Raw genomic sequence first — 25,553 nt, forward strand, 5'->3', positions numbered from 1 at the left:
TCTCATGCTTTGGCCAGGCTCACTGAACATATTGATACTACAAGTTTTGTTTCCATTCTTTCCTGCCTGCCACACTCCAGCAATTCTCTACAGCAGGGTTTGGCTGTCACAGCTCTCAAGATTTCATAGGCAGTGAAAACTACATGCTTGTTATAAAATACTTAAGTCCAGTGCTTCTGGATCATGTTGGAATGATGAAGAATACTCGTATTAGTTCTGCAGCAGGCTTCTGTGATGCTGCCCCCAAACCATCTGACTTACTGCACATGTGCTCTCTGTTTGCTCTTTAACAAGTAAAATGAATGTATCTGGAATCTCCAAGGTGCACACTGTGTCTGCCTAATCTACTGAACATCCATAAATCCTGGACAAATGTAGAAAAGGATCAAATTCCTCCAGCAAACAGATTTCCATATGGGAAAAAAAAAGACAAGCAGGGAAATCAGACCACTCAGACCCTAATTCAGAGATTCCTCACAGTTCCAGTGCTCTTTCTTGTCAAGAAGAATAGGGGCACACATTCTACTCTTTTTCTATGCCAGCCTTCTGATTCTTCCATACACAAGTCAGATTTTCAAAAGATATCATGCTACACATTCAGAAATGACATTTAGTTGAAGACATTACCTAGTTAGCTTGGCACCTATTTAAATAGAATGCTTACTATAAAAAAGACAAGAAGCAAACATCCCAATTCAAAGCATCACCCATGCTCATCTGCTACCTTTTGCTTTGCCTTTAATGAGTATTTTCCAGTTATCTGACTTGACCCTTTTACTTTCCTCTTCAATAAACCCCCCTAATTAATAAGTCATGTATCACATGGTGCAGTTTCACAAGAATCTGAAGAAAAGCAAAACAGGGGAAAGATTTTGTTTCTGCTCTCTCAGGCCATTCCAGCTTTCTCTGCTGTGGTCCCACCTTCCCCCTTACCTTAATAAAACAGAGCAAGAAAATCCTGCCCTTTTCATGCTGGATGAACAGGCTGAAGTGGCTCACAGAGGAGTTTGTTAAGGGCAAAGCCAGATGCAGAGTAAGCACTGGGTGTCCATAGCTGGGAGCAAAGAGACAAGGTTACCCTTCCAGCAGTGCTAACCTACTAGACCAGCTCCACTTGCCTAGTGGAACAGCAGCCTGAGAGGTTTTCCTCTTGTAGCCATATGGACAATCCACTTAACCCAGCATCTTTACAGGAAATATGGGGAAAGAATGTGTTTAGCCAACAGGATCAAACTGCTCTGTGGACCCGGAGAACTTACCAGCAACTCAGAACTTCCTTTCTCTGCCACTGAAGGAGGAAAACAGCATCCTGGTTACACCTCTTGTCCATATCTCAAGATATGGCTGCATTTACACTGCAAGCATAAGGGGGGACTGATCCTTTTTTACATCCCTGAAAGAAGGAGAAAGAAAAGGAAGGAAAGGAGGCAAAGGCATGAAAGGGGGAGGGGGAGAAAGGGGAGGAAAGAACCAATCAATATCAAAATATATGGAAATAGAAGATGACCTTTCAGCAGAATTTATGGGGAAGTTTTTCTTTTGGCCATAGCCATGTAATATATTAGTGCAAAATATGATTCAGTATATTATGACATGTTGGAACAAATTCTGATGTTTCTAATATCACTTTTTCTACTTGTAGTTTATACAGAATAACAGCAGTTATAGGCCAGTACATATTACTAACTGCATTATTCCTAGATCTTATAATTTCAAAAATTATGTTCCATAATTAAACAAAACAATACTATGCTATAAGAGTATTAGTTTTAATGAAAACCAGGTATGTATCAGTCTTCATCTTAATTTGCTCTTCACATAACCAAGAAATACAGAGATTAACTATTGCAAATCCTCCAGGTACTTTACATTTAATCACAAGCAATTTATGATAATTTATTCCACATGTCTGATACCACTGAAAAAATTGCAAATAGAGCTTGGTGATGCCTCTGGGAGGTGAGCTTTTTGTTTTGTTCTATTATTAGCAGCAGGCTACAGCAATGCAACACGTAACAGTCATTCCATGCCCCAAAGACTGCAAGCCATCATTTTATGCACTTACAAACCAAATAATTCTCTGACAGTGACTGGGCTGGGGATATTTGCCACATGAGCAGTGAAGGACGAGCAAGAACTGAAAAAGAAACTTGGCTGATGTTTCACTTCAATAACAGAGGAGTATCAGAATTAATTTGCTTCTTTTTTCTCACAGCTGAAGGAGGTCTCAAAGAGAGAAAGTACTTTTAACTATAGCATATATTTTCCCCTTTTTATATTGCAAACACCCACAGTGCTGTGTTTTTTGCTTGTTTGTTTTTAATCACATAGATTTTTGAAAAGCAAAACTTTCTTTTTAAGCCTGGATGCTGCAATAGAAAGGTTGACTTCTGGGGTAGTGGCTGGCAAATCCCTTGTGTGACAACCATGGTTTCATAGTTTCTGCCCAATTTGATGGCAGTGAGATACTATGGACCCACTGATCAGCTCTGTCTTGACTCTGGATGAGGCCAGGTCATCTGGCTCTCCCTCAATTTACAGTTAAGAATTAACCAGGAAAACTACTATTGTCACACACCTAATTTTGGAAAAGAAAATACTGTCTGGCAAGCTTGCAAGGCTGCTGGTCCCAGTCTGCTGGAATGATGCTGGTCCCAGTCTGCTGGAATGACACAGGTACCTCTCTGCCCTGCATCCTGAGCCCATCAGCCTTTCCCCAGCTTGCACAAATCCTTTGGGAACCTCTGTGTGAAGAGGAACCTGTGGAGAAGATCCATGATCTCTTCTCATAAGTTTTTGTCCATCTGTTTGTGTATAAATTAAGCATCCTGATGCAAATCTTTTTCGGAGATGTTTTTTTTCACTTCCATGTGAAAATGTAATGTGGAAGTGGGTGTAGCATTTTTGGGAGTCTTCTGGTTCTTTTAAGCAAAGCAGCACTCACTTGGAAAGAGTGGTATGAAAAAGCCTGTCCAGCAGCTGCCTCAATGCCTCCAGTTCTCATCAGCAGACAGACTACAATATAGTGAGTCTCTAGACTGGAAAGAAAAGCTAGGTTGGCATTTATATTTAGATATTAATTAAGCTCATACGCTAATGGCTATTTTTCCTTGGCCATATTTTTGAAAGAGTCTCAAGGTTGGCTTTTTTTCTCCTCCTTCTACAAGCACTTGTTCTCTATCTTTCTAACCATAGCTCTTCCCTAAAGGCTGTAAACCTAATTATGAGAGGAATAAAAAGACTGATTAATTTCCTAGAAACACCATGTCCTCAGTCATCATAACTGGTTAGGTTTTTTTCCTTGGTGTCTTTTTAAACCCATATTCTGGCCTGCAAGGACCAGAATAGCCAAGCACAAATAGTTGCTCAGGCATAAAAAGTGCTATTGACCTTGAAATACAAAGTACTTATTCATTTCCGTACTTCTTGCAAGCATTATTTGTCAGATGATAGGACTTCTTGCTATATAAGATGGTAGGATCCATCAAGCTGGCAAAACTTAAACCCTACACTATTATATGTATTAGATCATTAATAAATAAATAATTTTCTTGCCCAAATCTACTTTAAACCTCAAAGCAGGCTTAAAAAGCTAAAAGTACTTTTGCCACTGGGTAACAAAACATAAATTCTGAAAAATTAGAAAGTTCCATTTTCTTTGTTACAAGGATGGAAGTTTTAGTAGAATTCATACCATGCTTACATGCAAGTATAAAATAATAAAGTCATTCCCAGATACAAAGCTCTTGCTGCCTATTGTTTTCCCACATTTAAGAACAATTTCCTGCTTTATACAAGAGTTTTAATGTTAATCCATTACTGACATGTAATTTTTCTGGGCATTTTCAGAAGTTCAAATGACAGCATGTTGATCATTTTAGCCATTCTTAGTTCTCAAGCAGCTTCTGTAATACTTGAAATTGGTTTAATCAGAACAATCTGCGGTTTCACTTTTCCAACTTAATTAGCAGTTGCTTTAAGTTCATAACAGTATTTTTACTCCAAAAGCTGGAAGAAAAATACAGAAGGTAGGTGTGGCACTGGAACTGGTTGATAGATATCCAGGTAGTGAATGAACTATACTACATTGCCCTGCGTGAAGAAAAACAATGGAAACAAGATCTACAGTAATGAATCTGGAGGATTTAACAGAAGATATTGTGTGCACTGAACTTATTTTATTGTCACTGAAAACAGCTGAGAATGCTCGACAATCCTAGAGTAATCTGCAAAATGGAGATGCATTACTTGAGGAAAATCTCAGCAGATTACAGAAATTTTACCAAAACTTACCAAGATCATGCGTTTTACAACTCAGCTTGTTCACTGCTCATGTTTATCAAAGGGTTACTGACACCAGCATTTTCAAACTAACTTAAAAACCAAATGAAATTATTTGTATTCCATTCCTCTGCAATTTTGAAAATGTATAATTTAGACATGAGTGAAAATTTAAATAGAAAAACATAAAGGTATGATACAGTTCAGAGTATTCCAGTCTTCTGGTTTTACTTTTATTTTTCTGACTGCTTGGGTCCACTCATGTGCCACAAAAGGACACCTTAAGAATGAAATCTTTTTCCACAACAAGACAAAGCTGAAGATACTGTACTCACGAGTACAAGAAATGAAATTCTGCATTAAAAACAAAAATTAAAAAATCACTTTTGATGAGGAAAAGTAAGAGGGGTGCAGGATTAATAAATGGGCTTACTTTTTTCGTTCTATCAAAGGTGTTACCCCATCAGATTGATTTGAGGTATGAAAAAAACTTCCGCATATCTCAGACCTTTTTCATTACCCACCTTGCCAGCCCCAGGGAAGGCAGCCACTGGTGCAAAGCAAAAGGAGGCTGTGCAACTCCACGTGCTTCACCAGCTTCCCAAGGGTCTCAAAGCGTCAAAATACTGACAAGGCAGAGACGCTTTATCTACACTGGATCTCCTACCAGGAACTGCCCTGGTACTAACAGTGAGGGGAAACATCTGCCCATAGTGAGTAAAACTTCCAGTTATCCATTGAAGACAGTGGCACACTGAGTATCTGGGTAGCTAACTGCTCAACAGAACTCATTTCTCACTTGATAATGCAACAAAGAATTGAAATAGCTGCAAATGGATGCTTCTTTTTTTGTGTAGAATTTATAACATGTTCTGTTCTCTTTGTCACAATATTGAAGGGGGAGGTATTATTAGTATAATTTAACCACTATCCTCAATAAAAATTAGTCTAATTAGGGTGAAATGGTATTTAATTCACTGAGACAGCAGGCATCCATCCTAAATTCCTTTCATTGACTAAGGCATGATGACACTTTTGGCATTAATTACATAGGAGTGTTACAACACTTATTTGCAGGACTGCCAGCCACTAAAAATATTTTCCTACTCCTACTTTGAGCAAATCACTAGAAATAATCAGTGTAACCTGCAGCACAAATCAATTTCCAAGGAACAGAGTGCTTTGGAATATCTAATGTTATAAAAAAGCACCCAGGCATTATTTGCTCTTGGCCACACTGAGAAAAATTATTCTATCTCACTGCCTCCTCTTCCTGAAATCCTTGCCTTGTACTCCAGTGTATCCACAAGGTTGCTGGAATTATAATTTGCTTTGCTTTGCCTAACACTCATCATACTTCATCTCCGTATTGAATCTCATTTACATGTTTCAAGTTGCCTTTACAAACTTTCTGTCTTTACACCCTTCATGTCCAAACAAATCTCTGGCACAGCCTTCAGTGCCTGCTTTGTCTGCAGACCTTTGTGCTGCTGGGACAGTTGAGGTGCACATCAGTCCTTTTCAGAAAATATACAAATAGATTACTCCAGATACTACCATGTCAGAGCCCGGGGATTAAGACAACACGTGAATGCAGGAGGATCATAGAATCATGGGATTATTTGGTTTGGAAACGACCTTTAAAATCATCAGGCCCAACATATTGTTGATAAGAATGATAAGACCACTAAAAAATTCCACCTGCTCCTAGAAACCTTCTTCTAGCAACAAGCATGAAAGCTACAAATAACAGTCCAGACAACAAAAATTACTATGGGGACCATGGCTCTTAATTCCAGTACTGTGAATTTCCTTTTTTCATTTTTGTGCTAGTGATTGGCATGATTTACAAGCAATAAACAACACCCAATAAGCTACAGCTACAACACAAAAAAATCTGGACAGCTCCAGGTACCATTCAGCCAATCCATATTGAGATGTCTATCTGAAATCATGAAGCAACTATGAACTATACTGGAAGAAAACTGCTCTTAAAAAAAAAAATCTTTTTTCCTCAGAAGTTCACATCCTCTCAAATCCTGCAAGTAATTCTAACAATGAAAATGGTAACACAGAAGAAATGAATTCATTATACCTGACCAAAAATGTAAAATTTATAAGCCTGTCAAAACAATTGTGCCTCCTGGAGATAATATGAATTATCCAGTGTACCCAATACCTTGGTTTTTTGTCTCAGATGTAAGGAAGTTGCTGAAAGTTTTTCCAGCTACAAGTGCTGACCTACAAATGTAAAGATTGCAATCCAGAGATGGTCCTTGTCTGACCTCATTTTCAAAACATCAAAATGGCTGAATGCTCAGAGAACACTCACTGGAGTTTAGTAGCTTGGTCTGTGGGCCCCTAACTCCTGGAGTTTTCAATATGCATAACATTTCCTTCCTATTTTCCAATTTGTAATTTTTGGGTTATGAAAAGTATTTTCCCACTCTGAAAGATTACACAAGTCACTGGTATGTTGTTGTTAGGGGAAGACTCAATAAAAGAGGACATGTTATGAAATACATAGGGGAAAAGGCTGGATAGAGATTGAAAGGGAACAGAACACTGTGCACAGAGCTAAAGCAAAGTATTTATTAGTGAGAAAGGAAAAACTGAGGGAATTATTAAAATATTATTTACATATTTATATGTCCATAGACAACTGAAAATTTATTTATAACTGCACCTAACAGAGTGATGTAAGGTATTGCTGGAGATTTATTATTGACTGCTTTTATCTCTTAATGTACTGAGAAGGCAAAGAACCTCTATTAGCTGGTGAGCCTTCCAATTCTGTTGGGACTTTGCATTCTTGAGTACAGAAATTAAAAGTTCATTATCAACTTGTATCAGGTACCTGGTCACCCTGTCTCAGTTTCTCTACCTGTAAAGCACAGACAACCTACTTCAGTTTCTCTTCCTGTAAAGAACATAGACAGAAACCTCTCTGCCTCAGCTGTTGAAGTTCTTCTACTTAATCTTCAGTCTGCTTCAAAGTAAACACAGCTATGCACTATAAACAGGTTATTATTAGATTTATCTGTCAATAAAGTGAGAATGATGTCATAGGGTAGTTAAATATCTTCTTTACAACTTCATGAAGAAAAATCTAGTTTAATTTTTGGCACATTTGATAGCCTTTGCTAGGATTAACAGTTCACCAGCTGTCTGTAAACTAACAAAGAAGTAAATTAAATGAGCAACTGGTCCACGCCAGGCTATGTGAAACAATGAGAAGAGTGACCCTTACTCATAAATTAAGCATGCTAGGCTGGCATGTAAATATAAACACTTTACAAGAGCAGCAGAGTTATTAAAGCAACAAAACTGTCCCGTAGCTTTCCAAATTTAACTAGAATTGTGGAGGATTCCTAACAATACAAAATACAACATGCAAAAATAATTAAGAAGCAACAGTTGCTGCCAGGTTTCCAGAATATTTTCCTGCTGATGGGAAGAGAATCATCCCTCATGATGTTACAGACTACAGCTCATTACTTTGATCAACTTTTGCTGGAAGTTCACAAGGGCCAGGGCCCTTGTCTAACTAACAACTTCTTTTGCAAGTCTTGCATTTAACACATATACACAGAAAGAAGAATTACACAAATTCTATGCTGCAGACCTTTCTTCTTTCAGATGTTCATTCAGTTCGTTTGCTTTCTTCTTTTTTTTTTCCTTGGCAAGATTTCACAGACATTTTTGGGAAGAAAAGCATTTTAAAATAATTATTATAAGTTCGTGTAGACTATATATTAGAAAAACTTTTACTGGAAGTAGGGAAGCAGTTGTAATATTGTTATGAAAAAGCATAAAAGCACAGCCATACTTCACACAATCACGGGATGTACCTTCAACCTGGGAAAGGCTACACCTAATTTCCACAACTCATGGTTACTTTTAGCCACTTTCCTGCTTCATAATATGCAAGGTGCAGCCAGCAGAAGATACTTGATATTGAAATGATGTTATAAATATACACCCAAATGGGATATATTGATACAATATATGGAAGAAGCCACAGGACATTAAATGTATCTTTCAGAACGGATTAAAGCATGGCCCTTCAATTTTATGGTGGTCTACATTTTAGACAGGGTATGACAAAAAAGCACAGGAGGAGTCGAAGAGAGTGTACTGATTATAAAAATAATGGATAAAATAATAAGACTATCTATGATACTCAGTAAGTATCTGTAAGAATTCATAACCTGTGACACTAGAGTCTCATCTGAACAGCCTATAACTCTCGAGGCCTTGATAGATTCTATGAGATACAGGATTAGGAAAAAGAAATAAAACAATGAAGAAAACAACTTAGTGGTAACAAAAGTAAATAAAATGAAATTTGAGAGAAACAGAACAATGGCAGAAAAGAAAATGGAGAGGAGGGGAAAATGTTTATTCTAAAGCTTCCTTCTCTGTCATGATAACACTATTGCATTCCTTATCAACCAGAACCATATGGTCAGATTTGGTTTTTTTTTCATGCTCTGAGCCTGAATGAATCAGAAGAATGCCCCTTGTTCCTCCATCCAGCCACCAAAACTTGAGTTTCCTCTCTCCTTACTACCAGTGTTCAGATCTAGCTGGTCTCCCAAGGTTAAACCACCTTTCTCCTCTTTGAATTTATTCTCAATTTCTCTCAAAGGCAAATGAGATGCAAGTGGCCTAGATTACTGCAGGAAACTTCTTTGTTTACTTAACTAATTCTTTGATGTTTCTGATTTTGCACATTCAGTAATATTTTGACATAAAAGCCTGCATCTTTGCCCTAATTTCATACTTGTACTCTAAAGCCTAGAAATTTGAATTCTGGCATTCAGAATGTTTTTATTTCAAAGTTGACTCAATTGAATCATTTACATACCCTGTTACATCATGGGAAATCATGTCAGTCCTTCTCTAAGACACCATTGCTGCTTTAAGTTTTGCCAAAGACTGCTGCCAGGATCAACAGAGATTAAAAAGTCCTTTGTGGATTTAGTGATTGTTCTCCATAGAGAACTCCATCCCCACATGACCTCTGTAAGAGACAGAATGGTTTTTAATGTCAAAAGACTATATAAAATGGAGCTACATGCAAATGTATTCCTTCTTGGATTATCATCTTATGCAAATATAAGTTCATTTACTTCAGTGTTGTACCTTGCAACTAGCAGAAAATTCTATCAGCTTTTTCCTTTATTGAAGATAGCCTATTAGTTTTTAGATAACTATTTGTGTTCTTTCATTTCTTGTTTCCTATAGCTACTACTGTATGTTGCTCAAAGATAATCAGGGTTTCACTTTTCATGTGAAAGCACTAGTTATAAAGCTAAACAGCATCGAAATGTCTGCATTTATTTGATATTATTTACTCCTCAGTAATTCCTACCAAGATTGAACAAATTTTCTTAGGAAGTGTACCAAATATGAGTAGATCGAATGGATTAGGATGAGTCTGTGCATTCTTTTGTATATCTTCTTCCTTCCTCCTAGATTCAAAAAAGTGTAAATAATAGCAATGCATATGGCCTGGTGATCTTCACAATGCATCCTTACCTTCTAGGTAATTCTGCACACATTATTGAAATTTGCTTTCTTCTGTCCAAGACATTGTTGAAGGAGGTGGGAAAGCTGCACTTTGCTTTCCCCAGTGAACATAACTGACAGGTTTTTAAACTCCTTGTATTCTGAAGTGCATAGTCATGGTTTCCCTGTATCTAATTAGACAATTCAGGGGCTCCCTTTGCTGAGAAGGGGGTACATGGGGGAGTACATGCACCCCCTTGTGGAACCTGCCCAGTGTTCTGTGTGAGCAACACACCAACAGAGCACAAAATACTGTCCCTGGGGACAAATACTCTGCTTCCTTTCTAAAGAGCCTCAGCCCTTGCTTTTACACTACACTTTCCCCTCCCTTTTTTTTTCAGGGGGCATGCAGGTAAAACTTGGAGAAAACCAGCCAGTTCTGTATCACTTGATTCCATTAAAAAGAGCAATCAGGAGAGCAATTGTCAGTACTCAAAAGTTATTTAAGTTAAGTTAACTTTAAGTTAAAGTTATTTATTTAAGAAGTTATTCTCCCCAGAACAGTTGTTCAAAGAATGAATGGTCTAGCTTTCCATTTTGGACTGTACATTGCAAGGAGCATTTTAGTAAGTGTGTTCTTTACTATGTTCCTTGAAGTACTCAGCACTATATTGAGATACAATTTCCCTCACAAAACTCTAAGAAAAGCTACTGAGTAAGAGGTAGTGAAAAAGAAATACCAAAATGTTCATGGTCTCAAACTAAAACAGTTGCCAGGGTCTTCAGACGTATAAAATATTTTCTGTAGGCCGTGATGTCTGACATAAATACACGGCCAGAGTAAGGTCATCCAACTCCCAACCATAAATAGTGGAATGGTGGCAGAAAATGTTAAAAACAACTAGAATACACATGTTCTTCTTCCCTCAGGACAAAAGATTCTCATCACACTCCTTTTTATTATGCCAGAAATATTTAACTGATTCACGTTTTGTGGTATAAATACGTAAGTCAGTTGCTGTTCCTCTTTCTTAACTTTTCATTTTACGTAACATTCAGATTTATTTGAACCAAAGCAAAAGGCTCTGATCTCTTTATCTCTAAACGTTGACTACCACAAATATATTTCTCATGTTGGCCCAGTGGGATACAGCTTCTAATAAGCAAATTTAGCAAAGGTTCGAAAGTGGACTGACATGCAGCTCTAATGCTATTTGTAAACATCATAGCTTTGCTTCAAGAGATTCAAGAAGTTATTTCCACCACAGAAATATCTTAACACTATAGTATCAGGGAAGTAAAATCCAAAAGGAGAGAAAGGACATAGCCAGGCCATGATTGATGCATATATGCAATTCATGAATAAGGACCACGCTGTAGGAAAAGCTAAATAGGGAAGTAAAGGCAATCCTAAGCACTATTTATAGTTAGTCCTAAAGTGGGAAGAAATAGAATTATTTGAGTTCACAGGAGGTCATGCAAAAATGTTGCTTTTTGGTTTCAGGAGCAGTATATTCATATTGTCAGGAGTGCATGCTTGAACAACCCCCATAGACAGTCAGAACTTTTTCTTGCCTGCAGACAACCATGCTACTGCTTTTAATATGCAAAAACTGCTAACAAAAAGCAAATTTAAAATTCTCAAGTGTGAGTATTCATGGAAACCAAAGTTTAAACAGATCAGTAAACAAGAGAGACAGTGACCTGATTTCCACTCATTATAAATAGGACCACGCCTCACCCCACAATGATTTTGTTTCAGTGCCTGTGGGTGATGACAGAACTGTGCAGTTCAGTAAATGCAATGCACTCAATATATTGGAAGTAGAGTGGAACATCATTTAACAAAAGTCTCTTCAAGCAAGTCCCTGGCAAATAGTGCTCAAAAGAAGTCAGCAGAGATCATATAATATATATTAAATACTGAAAATGAAATACAAATTTTTCACCCCACAAACGATTTGGCCAGTCTCATTATTCTGGTCGTGATACCTTGGACAAATATTCCATTGTTTGAAAAACAAGACTTTTTAAATTGCCTGAGGGTAGACATGCATAGTGCACAGTCCTGTGAATAGATAAACATCAGAAGAAATATAGCTTTGCTAATGGTGTTTCTGCTCACCCTAGCAAACACAGTAGTTCTCAGTGGAGCTGTTTCTTGCTGATGAAAGTATTTTAGCTTCTTCAGAGTCAATACAGATTTCATAAAAAAACCCATCATTATTCCTTGGAGACATACTTCAACATTTCTATATGATTTCCATAAATTACTGCTCCTGAAATGACAACATCTTTTGGAGAGATTCAGAGCTCTAGTGGTTTTTTCACTCCCACCTCCTGAATGAGATTCAGCCAGGAAGAGGAGAAAACCTTCAAACAGCGTGATCAGTCCTGATGAAACAGCTCAATTAGAAGAGAAACTACTCCATTATACAAGAGTTTCTCAAAAGGACATGCTCTGTGCAAGTCTAAAGTAGAGAGTAGGAGAATGACAATAGCATGGAGATGTGGATAACTCAATCCAAACTTTAAATAGCCAATATTTGGAGGTCTTTGCCACATCACAAATGACTCCTTCCTCCTTTCCTCTCTCCAGCAGAATTTTTTGTTGGAAACCACCAAATGAGCAATCATAGCAACTCGGATGTCTTCAACCAGGTTTAATACTGAGAAACTTTCCACTTGTGTACCTACATCAGCAAACTTACTGCTAGTACAACACACAGGCATTCTGCACCCCTTTCTTGTAAAAGGTGGACAGAGAGGTCCATTTAACAAATTACTACATTTCAGAAATTACTCTACCACCAGCAAGTTGATTGCTCCTCAGCAACAAGTCTTACAATAAAACTTGACCCTGACATTCACAGCCAAAGTGGGAGTCACCAGTACAAGTGTCTGGCAAACCAGCAACCCTTGAATCTTATCACCTAATTAATTCTTTTTGTGCTGTGAACAGATCGGTGTTTGGGGAATAGGTTAGAATGGGAAATCTGAGTTCTATTATTAACAAGCAGATGAATCATATTAATAGTCAGAAACCTGATAACAGAAAAGAAAAATGATAGCTATGATCTGATTCATAGCATGTGGTAAAATAGTGCTAGTGTGAAATAATAAAACGAAAGGAGACAAATAGCCCCAAAGAGCACTTGTCCTACTCCTGTGCAGTATTATTCATTCTCTATTGTTGATTAAATTTGGCACATTAATAATTTTCAACAGGAAAAACAAAGGAAAATAGATAGATGCTCTTCCAAGGCAGTAAAAGCAGGTATTAATAATATTCTTATCCAATTTACATATGATTAAATATTGGTTTAGTATTTTTTTCAGTATGAATAGAATTTCATAAATTGCCATACAACAGATACAAGTAAAAACCATGTTTTCTATCATGAAACAAGAAGGTGAGTGGAAGAGCTAAAGAATCCACAATCACTACTTCCTCTAAATAAAGATAGCATACCTCTTTCTTGCTCTCAATATATATTTATATCCAATCAAAACTCACCCTTCTTGCAAGATTTGACTAAACACTTCTAATTTGTCCTTCTCATACATGCCAGTGCATTTACATATTGAAGTATTTAATGAGTGTTCTATCTTGTACTTTACTGACAATAAAATCTTTAAAAAATCTAACTGGCCCAGCCTGTTATGTAAGCTAATGGCTTAGACAGCTCTATATTCTACTTTAGGTCTTCTCAACTATATTTCATTAAAAAAAAAAGACAACGGGAATTAAGCTGTAACTAGAACATCTGGGCAAGAGGTTCTGAAAGTATACAAATTTCATTTAATGAAGATTAAAAAAAAAACCAGGAAATACTGATGTTTCCAATAAACCAAATATACCTCTAAATCTGGTCAATTTGTATGCTGGCATAAGTTAAGACACAAAACATGGACCAGTTATTTCCCAAGCACAATTTTTCTTCACACCATTTAATTATGCAAACAGCTGTTAGGAGTAAACATAGGTTCTACCTGCTTAAAAGCAAACTGACTTGAACAATCCAGATGCATGGAGTTATTTCTGTAAACAAGTACATCTTTAATATAAATACCTCTTTCTAGGTAGTATTTGCTCTAGAATCTATAAGTAACTAAATACAGCTGATTTATAAGGCTACAAAACTACAGGTGTTTTCTGTGGACTCTCTATATTAACTTCACACACAGTGAGACAGAATCCGTGTGTTCTTTGTAGTGCAGCTGAGGATAATACTTAGGTTTATAACAATTTTTTACTGCATATTGGTTTAAATGTGGCTTAATTCTGAAAAAAACTAACAAACAAAAAATATTTGAAACTTCCTGGACATTACACATTGAGACAAGCAAATCGTATAAGTTCAATTACTTCACAGCTTTGAACAAAAGTGTGGCAGATCCATATTATAATTTGCATACCAGTATGATTAACCAGTTCCCTAATGAAGACTTTTGCTCTCTGAAAAGCATGAGTGTAATTTTAAGTGCTGAGTAGAAATTACTAGCATCACAGGAAATTAATTAAATCTATTTTTCTGAAAATATTTAGGATTGCAAACTACATCTGATAATCCCAAAAGTATTATATGTTTGGCCAAGAGGAAAAAAGTTTCCTCTGGATTTCAGTTAGCCAATTTCAGCATTACTTCTTGAAAGGCTGTGGGAAAGCCTCACTTACCAGAACTGACCACGAAGTGGGGCTATTTAAACAAAAATGAATTTTATTTTGTCTCAAAAGAGTTGGGGATGTAATGAACAACTTCTCGTGTGAGAATTTTAGGTTTAAAAGCAACCCAGAAAAGAGACGGCTCTTTTTGCATTGTCCAGAATCGAAGCCTTATAATATTAAGCTTGAAAGAAAAGCACAATAGTTGTAAAGGGATTAAATACCCTGTGCAAGGGTCTGCACCCTCACTGAAAATCATTGGCTTAAGCTATCTGGAAAGTAAACATATAGCTTAAACATAACATAGCTTAAACATAAGCATTTAGCCTATCTTGCCAGATATTTGAATAGTAAAATAACAACAATACAAAACATTTGTAATCAAACTATTTATCTAACACACAATATTTACCAATACTGTAGAGTTAGTGTTATAAACTCATTTGTTGCATGAAGCTGATATTGCACCTCCTTGATCAATAAAGAATGTAAAAGGCTACTTGATTGTAAATAAAGCCCCAGACTAAGACTATAGTTTGGCTCAAATTCTTGAATTCAGCATCTCCCATTTGTGCAACTCTACTGTCACAGGACTGCACCAGGAACAGAAGTACTTCTACTTACCATGACGCCTGGAACAGCAGGAGCATTTCACCAGGTGGTCAGAAACTCCTTAGGCAGGGGTGAGGATAGGAAGAGCATCGCTGCCCTCTCAGCATCTCCCTGTGGAACAAAAGAGAACCGAAATGGAACATGGGGTGTTTTTTTTGTTGTTGTTGTTTTTGTTTTGTTTGGGCTTTTTGTTTGGGGTGGGTTGTTTTTTTTTTTTTGGGGGGGGGGGGAATCGGGGGTCGGGCTGGGGTTTGTGTTTTTTTTTTTTTTAATTCGTTTTTTATTTATTTTTATTTTTGTGTGGGTTCTTGATTTTTTTCGGTTTGTTTTTTTTTGGTTGTTTTGTTTTTTTTTTTTTTTTGTGTTTTTTTTTTTGTTTTTTTTTTTTTTTTTTTTTTTGTGTTTTTTTTTTTTTTTTTTTTGTTATATTTTTATTTTCCCAGGCCTTTCCCTGCGAGATCTTTGGTGGCAACTTCGAGAGGCTTTCCCCTGTCTGTCAGGGTGCTATTTGTCCACCTTCAGTGCACATGCCCAGGCAGGGGCAGTCAGTTTATGCGGAAAGATTTTACCCTTTATTGCATTTTTATCCCCCAGGACCCTCCTGGGACCCGGCCCCCCCCTCCCCCGCGTTGGGCAGAAAGGTCCCGCCCCTTCCTTACGTTCTCTCTGCTCATTGGCGGCCTCTCTCCTGCGGCGTCCAATCGCGACCCAGAGCGGTCGCCATGGCGACGGGGAACGCCAGCATGGCGTCCTACAGGCCCGGGGTGCTCATCGGGAACTGGAGCGAGGACCTGAGTTTGCAGGAGGTAATGGTGGGGCCGGGCCCTCCTCTTCTCTCCGGCTCCCGAGGAGCCTCGCCTGCCTCTCCACCTCACGGAGTTTCCCCCTAATGCTTTAGAATTATTTTAAACCTGAAATGGTGAGCACTGGGTAACGTGTCTGCCCCCTCTCTCCTTTGCACCTAGGAACGCTGGAAGGATTTTATGCATAAGAGAGAACGAGGAGAACTTTTAATACAGAAATTAAAGAAACTTCAAGAATCTGTTTTAAAGAAGGTAATTTTTTGAGAAGGTTATGTCCATCCTCTGTGTTTCCACACAGCAAGGCATAGCTGACATCAGTGTTCTTCATGCACGGGGGATGCTGTGGATTAGCATTTTACATGGTAAAAAAACTTCTGATATAAAAAAATTAAAATTACATATATTTTAATTTAGATCCAGCTGTCAGTATCGAAGGATGGATTTGTTCATTTTGGAGACACCGTGATGCTTTTGAACCCAGACAAGAAACCCTTAGTGCAGAATTACTCTGGTGTGCATGGCAGTCTGACCTTGGCAGTGAATCTGGATGAAATTTCCCTGTATTCGACCAAACCATCGCTGGCCCCTCGGGGACTGAGTGCAGTCGAGAGTGTGAACCCAGTGGGTCGAAACACATTCTGCGTTTTAAGGTCTGGTACTTTTTTCTAAGTTCTTTTCAAATACTATGTTAGTTTTCAGTATCTGTTTTTGAGAAATTTGCAATGTAATCCATTAATATGCCAATGAATTCAAGTAAGGTTATTTAAGAAAGAATCTTTTACTTGGATCCTGCATTAGTTTGCTTCTGCTCTGCATATCACTGTGAAGAGTTCTAAGGAAGTTTAAATCAGCTTCATATTGGTGTGAAACCAGTGTTTTTAATGCATTCATATTTCATCTGTAGAATACAAAGCATGTAAAAACTATTATTATTATTTATTAGTTCTCCTACAAATAAGGTATTGAGCAGGGCCCTGCTCAATACTAGAAGATTTTGCCTGACTGCATGTATTTAACAATAATAATAGTGCATAAGAGTGAAAATTAACCCATAGAGTTGCTGTTGAGCAAAATGCTTCGGTTCAGCCCTAAGAAAGAATTCTGATGCCAAGAGCATTATTTAGACCTTCCAGAACTGCAACTGAAGTACTTTTGCTTAGCTGCTGTCCAATCTTAGAGTTGTTGACACTAAATGCTATTAAGTCCCTCATTAATGGACTACTACATTCATCAGGTACCTTAAGTTTTTTATGCTGAATATGCTAGCACTTAAGTTTCGTGATTCTTTAATGTAAAATACAGAAAACATTCTGGAAATAGAGATATACCAGCATGTATGTTGACATCGTGAACCAAATTACTATTAGTTAGATATGTTATAATATTATGTTAAGTTACCAACACAAACACACAATTCTGCTTTTAGTCTGTGATTTTTCAGATGCTGAATTCTCATTGATTTTTCATTGCATGTGATCTTACCACCCTGCGTGCTAATGAATACATCATAAAAAGTAATCAATACAGTCTGTTTCTATTCTGTTAAATATTTTAACCAATAAGTCAAGTATGAAAGTTTTTTTCAAGTTATTTTATCTATTTTTAAAGGTAAACTTAATACCAAGGGTTGCCACAAGAACTAACTTTAGACAAACAAAATTATAGCAAAGCTGATTATTTTAATGACTCTTTCTTCCTTTTTACAATTTTAACAGTGTTGATGGAAGTGCAGAGGGTGAACCAATTAAATTTGGGCAAAACTTTGCTCTAGGGACAACAGGAGGATTTTCTGACCAAATGGTAAGGCAATGAAGTTGCAGCTGTCAATGCTGGCATATACTAATAGTGCGCATTTAATTACTATATCTATATATTTATAAAGCTGTACAGTGGTTCAACACCTTAGCTTCACAGAGCAGATTTAGAATCAGACCTGTTTGAAGATCAGCAATACCTGATTAGAAGGTTTCTGCTGCTTGCCTGAGATCAGGGGTGCAGTCCAGTGGAGCTGTCGGCCAGAATGAGCAGATGAAGGAGATTTAAAAAAAAAAAGAAGAAAGGAAATTGAAATTAGCTCTAATGATTAATTCTGTTATGATTCTAGAGAGGGAGTATTTTTTTTCTTTAAATAAATCCATAATGAGAAGTTTTCATTTCTTGTCAAGATAAATCTGTACTGTTCTGTATTTCTGTGGGAGCAGATTTCTATTAAATGTTAAAATGTTGTTTTCCTCTGCAAGATAGAAGCAAATAAATCATTACATATCACATACACAATCAAAATAAATCACCACAGTACTGAAGAAATTTTCCCTCTCAACAACTGCTTCAATGAGACCGAATCTTTAAAATGTAGATTCAACTTTAAATCAGTATTCACTAGTCTTCTTATAGAATTACCATTTAATAAGTTTATCAACAATATAAAATCTGTGTTATGGAGTTGTTTGTTTAGCTCTAGTTTGGCAGACTGATTTTTTCAGCAGCTGAGAAAAAATTTTTTGTGTTTAATTGTTTTTCAATTTACATATCTTGTTTCTTTTACATTTAAACTGTCCTTAATGTATATATATATTTTTTTCTTTTTTACAGTTATATCTAGCAAGTGACCATAAATCGTTCATGCGATTTTCTAAGAAATCTTGCCTTCAGCAAGTTGTTTTGACAGATGAGCTTTCCCAGCAAACTTTCTGGCAAGCTGCCTTCTTGGATCCACAGCTGCGTCTTGAATATGAAGGATTTCCAGTTCCTGTAAGAAATTAAAACTGTTGAAAATGTTACAAATACTTAATTAAAACAGTAGGTGGACTAATTAGAATTATTAATGTATTTTCCTCATGTAAGTTCTGTCCTGTAATTTTAAGAATGGGGAGAGGGAACAAACAGTCTTTTAAAACAGGGAATCAGCATGTACACTTCATTAGGTCCTGGTGACTCATTTACATGAATCAGCTCACAACACAGTCAAAATTATGTAATAGTCAAAGACAATATTCTTTATTTATATTATTGGTACATGTGAGTGACTAAGAATTCTTTTCTACACAAAAAATGCCAATTGGTAAAGTAAAAAGGTCCATTTCTAGGATGTGCCCCCAAACAATCTGGATCTCTCATATGGCAAATATAATTTGCAAGCAGAATTATCCTGATGGCACAGGGTCCTACTGGAATGGCTCTTTACTACTTGCTTGTGTATTTTTTTTAATATTTTTTTTTTAAAGCAGACAGCACAAGGGAGTGAAGTGGAATGTACTGAACAGAACAATGTGTCTGACCTGAGAGTTAAGCATTTGTCTGGTCTGAGGAGTAAAGAAAGTTGTGTTGAGAACTGATAGGGTGTAAAATATCTCACTAATAACATGCAGCAGTTTCAGAGTGATATAGAGCAATGTGGGCTTACAGTAAGCAATAAATAAAAGCATTTAATTTCAATAAGAACAGTTAGTGTAAAAATCTCTGCCACGTGTCTTCCCTTGCTTTTTTTTTCCAGGCAAATTCTGAAGTTATTATCACTCATTACTTTACTAATCGGAGCTTAGCTGTTCCAAGGAAGTTTTGGACAAGGTAAGAATGATTTATAGTGGTCAGGGATGTGCATAATGATGTGCCAAAATCAAGAATTACTGTAAGAAATAAGACAATTGCTTAAGGAATTCACTGAGGAAATGGAAAAGAACACAGACTGCACATTCTCCTTTACCTTATTGTGTATCTGAGCTGCAGTGTGATGCTGCAAGACAATCAACTCAGACTTGTTTTTTTTTAATTCATATCATATCATATCATATCATATCATGCTTCAAACCTTTTCTAGTTTCTGGTGGTTCTTCCTTTGGGTACCTTGAGCAATTACAGTTGTCTGGGGTTTCCTTGAAGAAAAAAAATCCATACTAAGTGTAAGGTATAAGAGAACTAAATAAAACCAGACATCATAAAACTGAGTATGACTTATGTCTATATCAGTTTCTCAACAAATTGAAGTTAATACAACAGTTTAAGTTAATGTGCATGCATTAAATTAATATTAAGTGTTTTTGAGGAGTGTACCAATTGTTTCCCATTAAATTCCAAGCAATATCTGACTGAGGATTTGTGTCAGATTTTTGACGATGAAAAAAGGTCTGAATGCTTGCTGCTGGAACAATTACTAACTAAGTAGTCAAAGTCTTTCTCAGAGAGAAATGGTGATGTGAGTGGTGATAAGAACCCTAACCAGCCTGTGCATACTGAGTCCTAGCACTGCCTCATACTGATGGGGCTGTTTTAGCTCTGAAGATAGAAAGGTAGCATTTCCTCTTTTGTTTCAAATTCCTGGAATATGCATAATAAATGAAGTGGGCTGTTGTGTTTCTTGTAAAGGTCTGATACTGGAAAATAGATGGTGATATTTCTGAAGCCAAGAGAAACATGAGAAAACTTTGAACAATTTACAGATAATACAGATTTACTGAATTTGTGTATACAGTAATTCCTTCTGCCCATTCTTGTGTCTTTGACTTTGCAGGTCTTATTTTGGAAAAGAACATGAAGTAATTTGTCACACTTACCTGGACTCCCATAAAGCTGAAGAAGATAAGAATTACTGGTTAATAGTTACAGGAAATCCCGGTGATGAGAACACTACAATGTTTGATAGACCCAACCCTCAGCCAGGCTGGGTCAGAAAGAATGAGTTTAGTAAAGAGAAATAGAATCTAAAAATCCCAGACAACAGCCAGCAGATGTTGATGACATTCTGATTCTTGTGTTTCTGGTCAGATTTAGTTTTAGGGATGTGCATTTTAAAAACAGAAATGAAAGTCCACCGTCTGTAATATTGCACAATCTCATTCAGTCATCAAGGTTATACAGCAGAAAAAACCTAATAAAATTTTATGCACAAGATCAAAAAGTAATGAATCAGGAAGAGTTCATTTTGCTCTTTTCCCACTCACTGATGGCAAAAGATGTCAGATGTGTAATATAATTTCACTACTTTAAAGGCCTTCAGAGTGTATTTAGCCAGTTCTTCCAAAACCAGACCTGTGTCACCTGTCATCTCAGTCACGCTATCAGGGGATACTTTGACATTTAAAGTTCATCTGAAAGAAAGCTGTTCGTTGAACTTGTTCCACATTCTGTCTAGGGCAATGTTGCCAATTATTAGAAAAAAAAAATCAAAAATGAGGTTTATTTATCTTGAGACTGGCTTCAGATTTGTGGGCATTAATTATAAAAGGAATAAATTGAGGGGGTTTTATCTTTGTCTGTGTATTCCAAACATTTAAATGCCAACTAATCAAGAACTTGAGCAAAGCAATACAGTCTAGCAACTACCAGCAGAATTATCCATGCATCACCATGTTCCATTTGTCTCCCACATTCAGAATTTTTCAGTCCATGATCATTCCTACTAAGTTTGACAGCAAGCCAAAATTGTCAACGAAAACTAAGCCTCCACAAACTTCATGAAAATAAATGCCAAAGAATACGAGACACTTTGAGTTGATCCAACGAGGTGCTGGTCTATGGTCACATTTAATTAGACACCAGAGAACCCACATTAAATAAATGGCCCAAGAACGGTAAAAATTTCACCTGGAACTCACATTTTCTGATAGAAAATAATCAACCAAGCATGGGATGCAAAGATATGGAAAAGAGGTGTCATTACTTCATAGAGTTACCTGCCTTTATAAGGAAGCTGAAACAGCAACACAGAGCATCTTAACATATGGCATTCCATTAAATATCCATTTACTAAAGCCACACTACCACATATACATATTCAATTTCTTACTGTACCACAAGGATGGGCTCTTTCTGCACAAAGTAACTGAATTTCTGAGTAAAATACTGCATAAATCTCCATTCTCAAAAAGGATTCCAAAGATCTTCAGTGTTCATACAAACTTTGTTTAAATAAATAAAATAATAAATAAACGAAATTAAACCAAATTTTTTACAGAAGAAGGGACCAATCCAAACATGTTGTGATCAAGCTCTATTCCACACAAACTGTTTGGTCCAAACCCACTGTCAAGGTTTTTAAATGTTTCTGCTTTTATTCAATATTGATTACTCAGCAGACTGAAGAGCAGGTTAACCAGCACTTCACATACAGGGCCTCAGAGCAGGGGATAGATCACGGTTCTGTGACATGCAGGTTTGTGTGGGCAGGTCTGTCACAGAGGACAGGTTTTAAATCATATTTCTCATGCAAAACTGCACAGGTCTGGTATAGATGTATTTCAGAGGAAATTAGGAATTTTTGCTTACACTTTTTCACTTTCTAAGCACTTGTCTAAACAAAGACAGGAAACCTGATGTTTAGCAAAAGATGGATTTTATAGAGTCACTCCTATAACTCCAGGTTACAGACAGTAAAATTCTTCACATTTTCACAAATAGATTGGCATAATTCTGCTTTGATTTTGTAGGAAAACTCAGGCTGCACGAGTGCACTGCAGTGTTTCTAAATTGAACCCTGTGGACTTTTCTGAGTATTAGGGAGAGATAATTCAAGTCGGGAAAAGTTTCTTTCCTCTTGGCTAAATGTAAGAAACCAGAAGAGGCCTTAAGCAAAGCTTTGTGTGAAGTGCAGGAATGAGAAGTGTGTGGGCAGAACGCCGTGGCTGGCTGATGTTTGCTTGAGTTTGTGTGCACTTGTGTGGGAGAGAAGCAATGCAGGCTGTACAAAAACAAGTCTTGCAAATTCTAAGAGGAGAACCAAAGAGATAAAAAGATAGAAGAAATGAATACAGAAGTAGGTAATGCTGGACAGAGGTGCTGATTAACAGTGGGTTGGAGACTCCAGTGTGCTATGATCAGTTTGTGCTCATGGGAAAGGTTTTCCTGATTCCAGTGTCAGTATTTATTCTTGCCTAATTCTGTTTTAAAACCACATGGCTTCTTGTATATTACATACTTGTAATTCTGCTGATTCCTGATGCTGAATACATACATTTTTCTGTTACATAGTTATTCTTTTTAAAACTCTTTTTTACAATTCTTAATATTGTCCACACGATGGCACCACGTTTCTCGAAATAGCACAGTTTAGTGGAAACCAGCCTGAAATTTGTAAAGCCAAATGAGTCCCTGATGCAATGCCACAAAAGCTAACCAAGTTAAATCAGGCTTGAATCCTGGGCTAGAGATCATTAATGTTTTGACCTTTTTTTTTTTTTTTTTTTTTTTCTAAATTATGTTAAGCAGCAAAGGTAGCTAGGAGAACATAGAACACTGTCTACTACATACAATCAAATTCTTAAATCCAATTGGAATATTAATTAATTTGTAACCAAAACATTCTAAAGTAATATAATTGTTAGGAGCTTTTTCTTTCACTTTCTATGTAAATATAAGAAACCCCACATATATTGCAAATTATGCATCTACTTATAGGGACAGTGTTATTGCTTACTCAGACTTACAGAGATAAAAATTCTGCATGCTTTCACAATTGATTGAAAAATTTCAGCTTCAATTCTGTAGGTATTAAAATAGAGAAACTTCTGCTTGAGTGCTACAAAGTGTTTTTAATTTGGCCATTATGGACATTTATGGATAAACACAGAATTATGAGATTGAATATCAGGCCAGAAACTGAACAGTCCTGCAGCTGGCAGCTAACAACAGGCAAAGGTCTCATGGAGGGGGTAACAGAGACAGGAACTGAGCTCCAAACCTGGCCATTGTGTAGCTGGTGGCAGAGTCTGTATTTTGCTTGTCCAAGTACTGCATATCATGAAATATGGACAGTGATGCTTTCCATTTGCAAGGCATTTTGACATGTACCAGTGGAAAGCAAAGTCATGTATCAAGAAAACTTTCAATGCTTTTTCCAAATTAGAACCAATATACATAGCCCTACAAAGTATGTTGTGGGAAGATAAAGCTCACTCTGCCTCCATTCCAGGCAGTCCAAAAACTGTTAGCATGAAGCTGATCCTGAGCTATTGGTCTGTGCTGAGGGACAGGATGCATTAGTTCAGATTTAGTGCTGGGATAATATGGCTTTCCACAGGCCTGAGGCACAGGGAGAACTCACATCTGCACGTGTTCTGCTGTGCAGATGTGTGTTAGCAGCACAATATTGAGGTAAAGAAGAGGTGCAGAGCATTCAAAGATTCAGCAAAGAAAAAGTATCATCCTCCTAATAAACTCACACATCAGTAATGCTGGAAAATGAAAATCCACTTTTAAATCTGCCTTTTCCCTTTCCCTCTCTGTTACATGCTTCTCCAACTCACATTTCACATAATTTCTTTGCCATATTATCTAGCTCAAACTTACTGATTTGCTGCTGTTCAAAGTGCTCTCCCAACAGTTGGTACAACTGCCTGGCCCCTCATCCTCATCTCATCAGTATCTTCCTAGGCTGCTTTTCTTTTCACTGATTGTCATGAAGTATTTTTGTAGCTGAGGCAGCTGATCAGAGGAAGAGGCCATACATAGGTTTAGTAACTAAATAAAATATTTGACAAAAAAAAAAAAAAAAAAAAAAGAAAAGCACAGAAATTCCACATGACAGTGAAAGAAAATATCCAAGCACTGGAAAATTTTGTGGAGTTGGCAGGTAAGATAGTGATTTTGATAACATATGTGCCCACTTACCCTGAATTAATATTACATACCTTTTGTAATTCCGGGTGTGAGAATGTTCTTTTTAAAGCATATCTGTTGCTTTATAAACAATAAAGACTTTTTTATACATGAAAACGAAACTAAGGGATTCACAAAATAAAAATACAGATGTGAAATGCAGAATATGTTAAATACAAGTGGCAATTAGGAATTCTCTATGTCATTTTGTCAGCTACACCTCTCTTCTAATTCTGCTCTGGTTTTGGCTTTGTCCCAGGTCTTGCCTCATGCATTTCATTGCCCATAATACAGTCTAGTGAGGGGCAAGCCACAGGTTGGTAGCTCCCCTCTTCATACAGGTTTGACTTCAACCTGGAAACCATAAAAGAGAATCTCATCCTCAATGCTGCGTTGCCCTTGGTAAGAGAAAGAGTGGGAAGACCTCTCACCTTGCTGGTTAGGTGGTATTTTAGCATGGGGATGAGCATCCGAAATTATGTCAAATACGTGATTTGTGTGACAGGTTTTGCAATACTTACAATGATGGGGACTGACAATTTGCCATAAAGACCTAGGGAGAACCCACCCATTTCAGCGTGTCTGGGTTTTTTTGTCAACGCTGAGAATGGAGGATAGGTAATAAAACAATTAACACTTTCCTTAATTTTTTTCACTGATGTGCTTGGGCAATTCAATGTCTTTTATAGAAGAGAATAGAATCATCAGTACTGCACTAGAAAGCATTCCTGCACACTTAACTTTCTCTTCAGCAGTTTCTATATCTTTTGTCAAGAAGGACTCAAAGCACAGAAGAATAGGCACAAACATTAAAAAATGCCTGATGACATTAAAACCCACATTCAAGGATGAAATTAATTCTTACATACGCATCTTTCCTATATGTTTATATGAGAAGCTCAGAGAGCTAATTTCCCAACATCTGTTAAATGGTGCTTCATACAGTACACGTCAAAACAAAACTAAACAGAGCCTCCAGTTACAGGCCAGCTAGTATATAAGTTTCTATAATCCTGGTCTTGTTTCAATTATAGCCTCCTCAGGGCAGGGACCATATATTAATTTTTTTTCCAAATACAAATCACTAC

General features: G+C 37.0%; 1 protein-coding gene and 1 long non-coding RNA gene across 5 annotated transcripts in view; one reads left to right on the top strand and one right to left on the bottom strand.

Annotated features, from left to right (window-relative positions):
* The first annotated feature begins 15,764 nt into the window (after window positions 1-15,764).
* CFAP161 (cilia and flagella associated protein 161) lies at window positions 15,765-20,774 on the top strand. Its single transcript, XM_071754384.1, has 7 exons — window positions 15,765-15,879; window positions 16,039-16,128; window positions 16,291-16,526; window positions 17,592-17,676; window positions 18,469-18,627; window positions 19,370-19,443; window positions 20,384-20,774. The coding sequence occupies exons 1-7, from the start codon at window positions 15,796-15,798 to the stop codon at window positions 20,568-20,570; spliced, it is 915 nt and encodes a 304-aa protein (XP_071610485.1). The 5' UTR covers window positions 15,765-15,795; the 3' UTR covers window positions 20,571-20,774.
* LOC139800855 (uncharacterized) overlaps window positions 19,439-25,553 on the bottom strand; it is a 28,059-nt gene continuing 21,944 nt past the window's right edge. For all 4 annotated transcript variants that reach the window (XR_011727969.1, XR_011727971.1, XR_011727970.1 and 1 more), the window contains exon 8: window positions 19,439-19,748. This is a non-coding gene — a long non-coding RNA (uncharacterized lncRNA). The remainder of the gene's footprint in view (window positions 19,749-25,553) is intronic.

The sequence above is a fragment of the Heliangelus exortis genome, chromosome 11 (genome assembly GCF_036169615.1).
Source record: "Heliangelus exortis chromosome 11, bHelExo1.hap1, whole genome shotgun sequence".
NCBI classification, from domain to species: Eukaryota; Metazoa; Chordata; class Aves; order Apodiformes; family Trochilidae; genus Heliangelus; species Heliangelus exortis.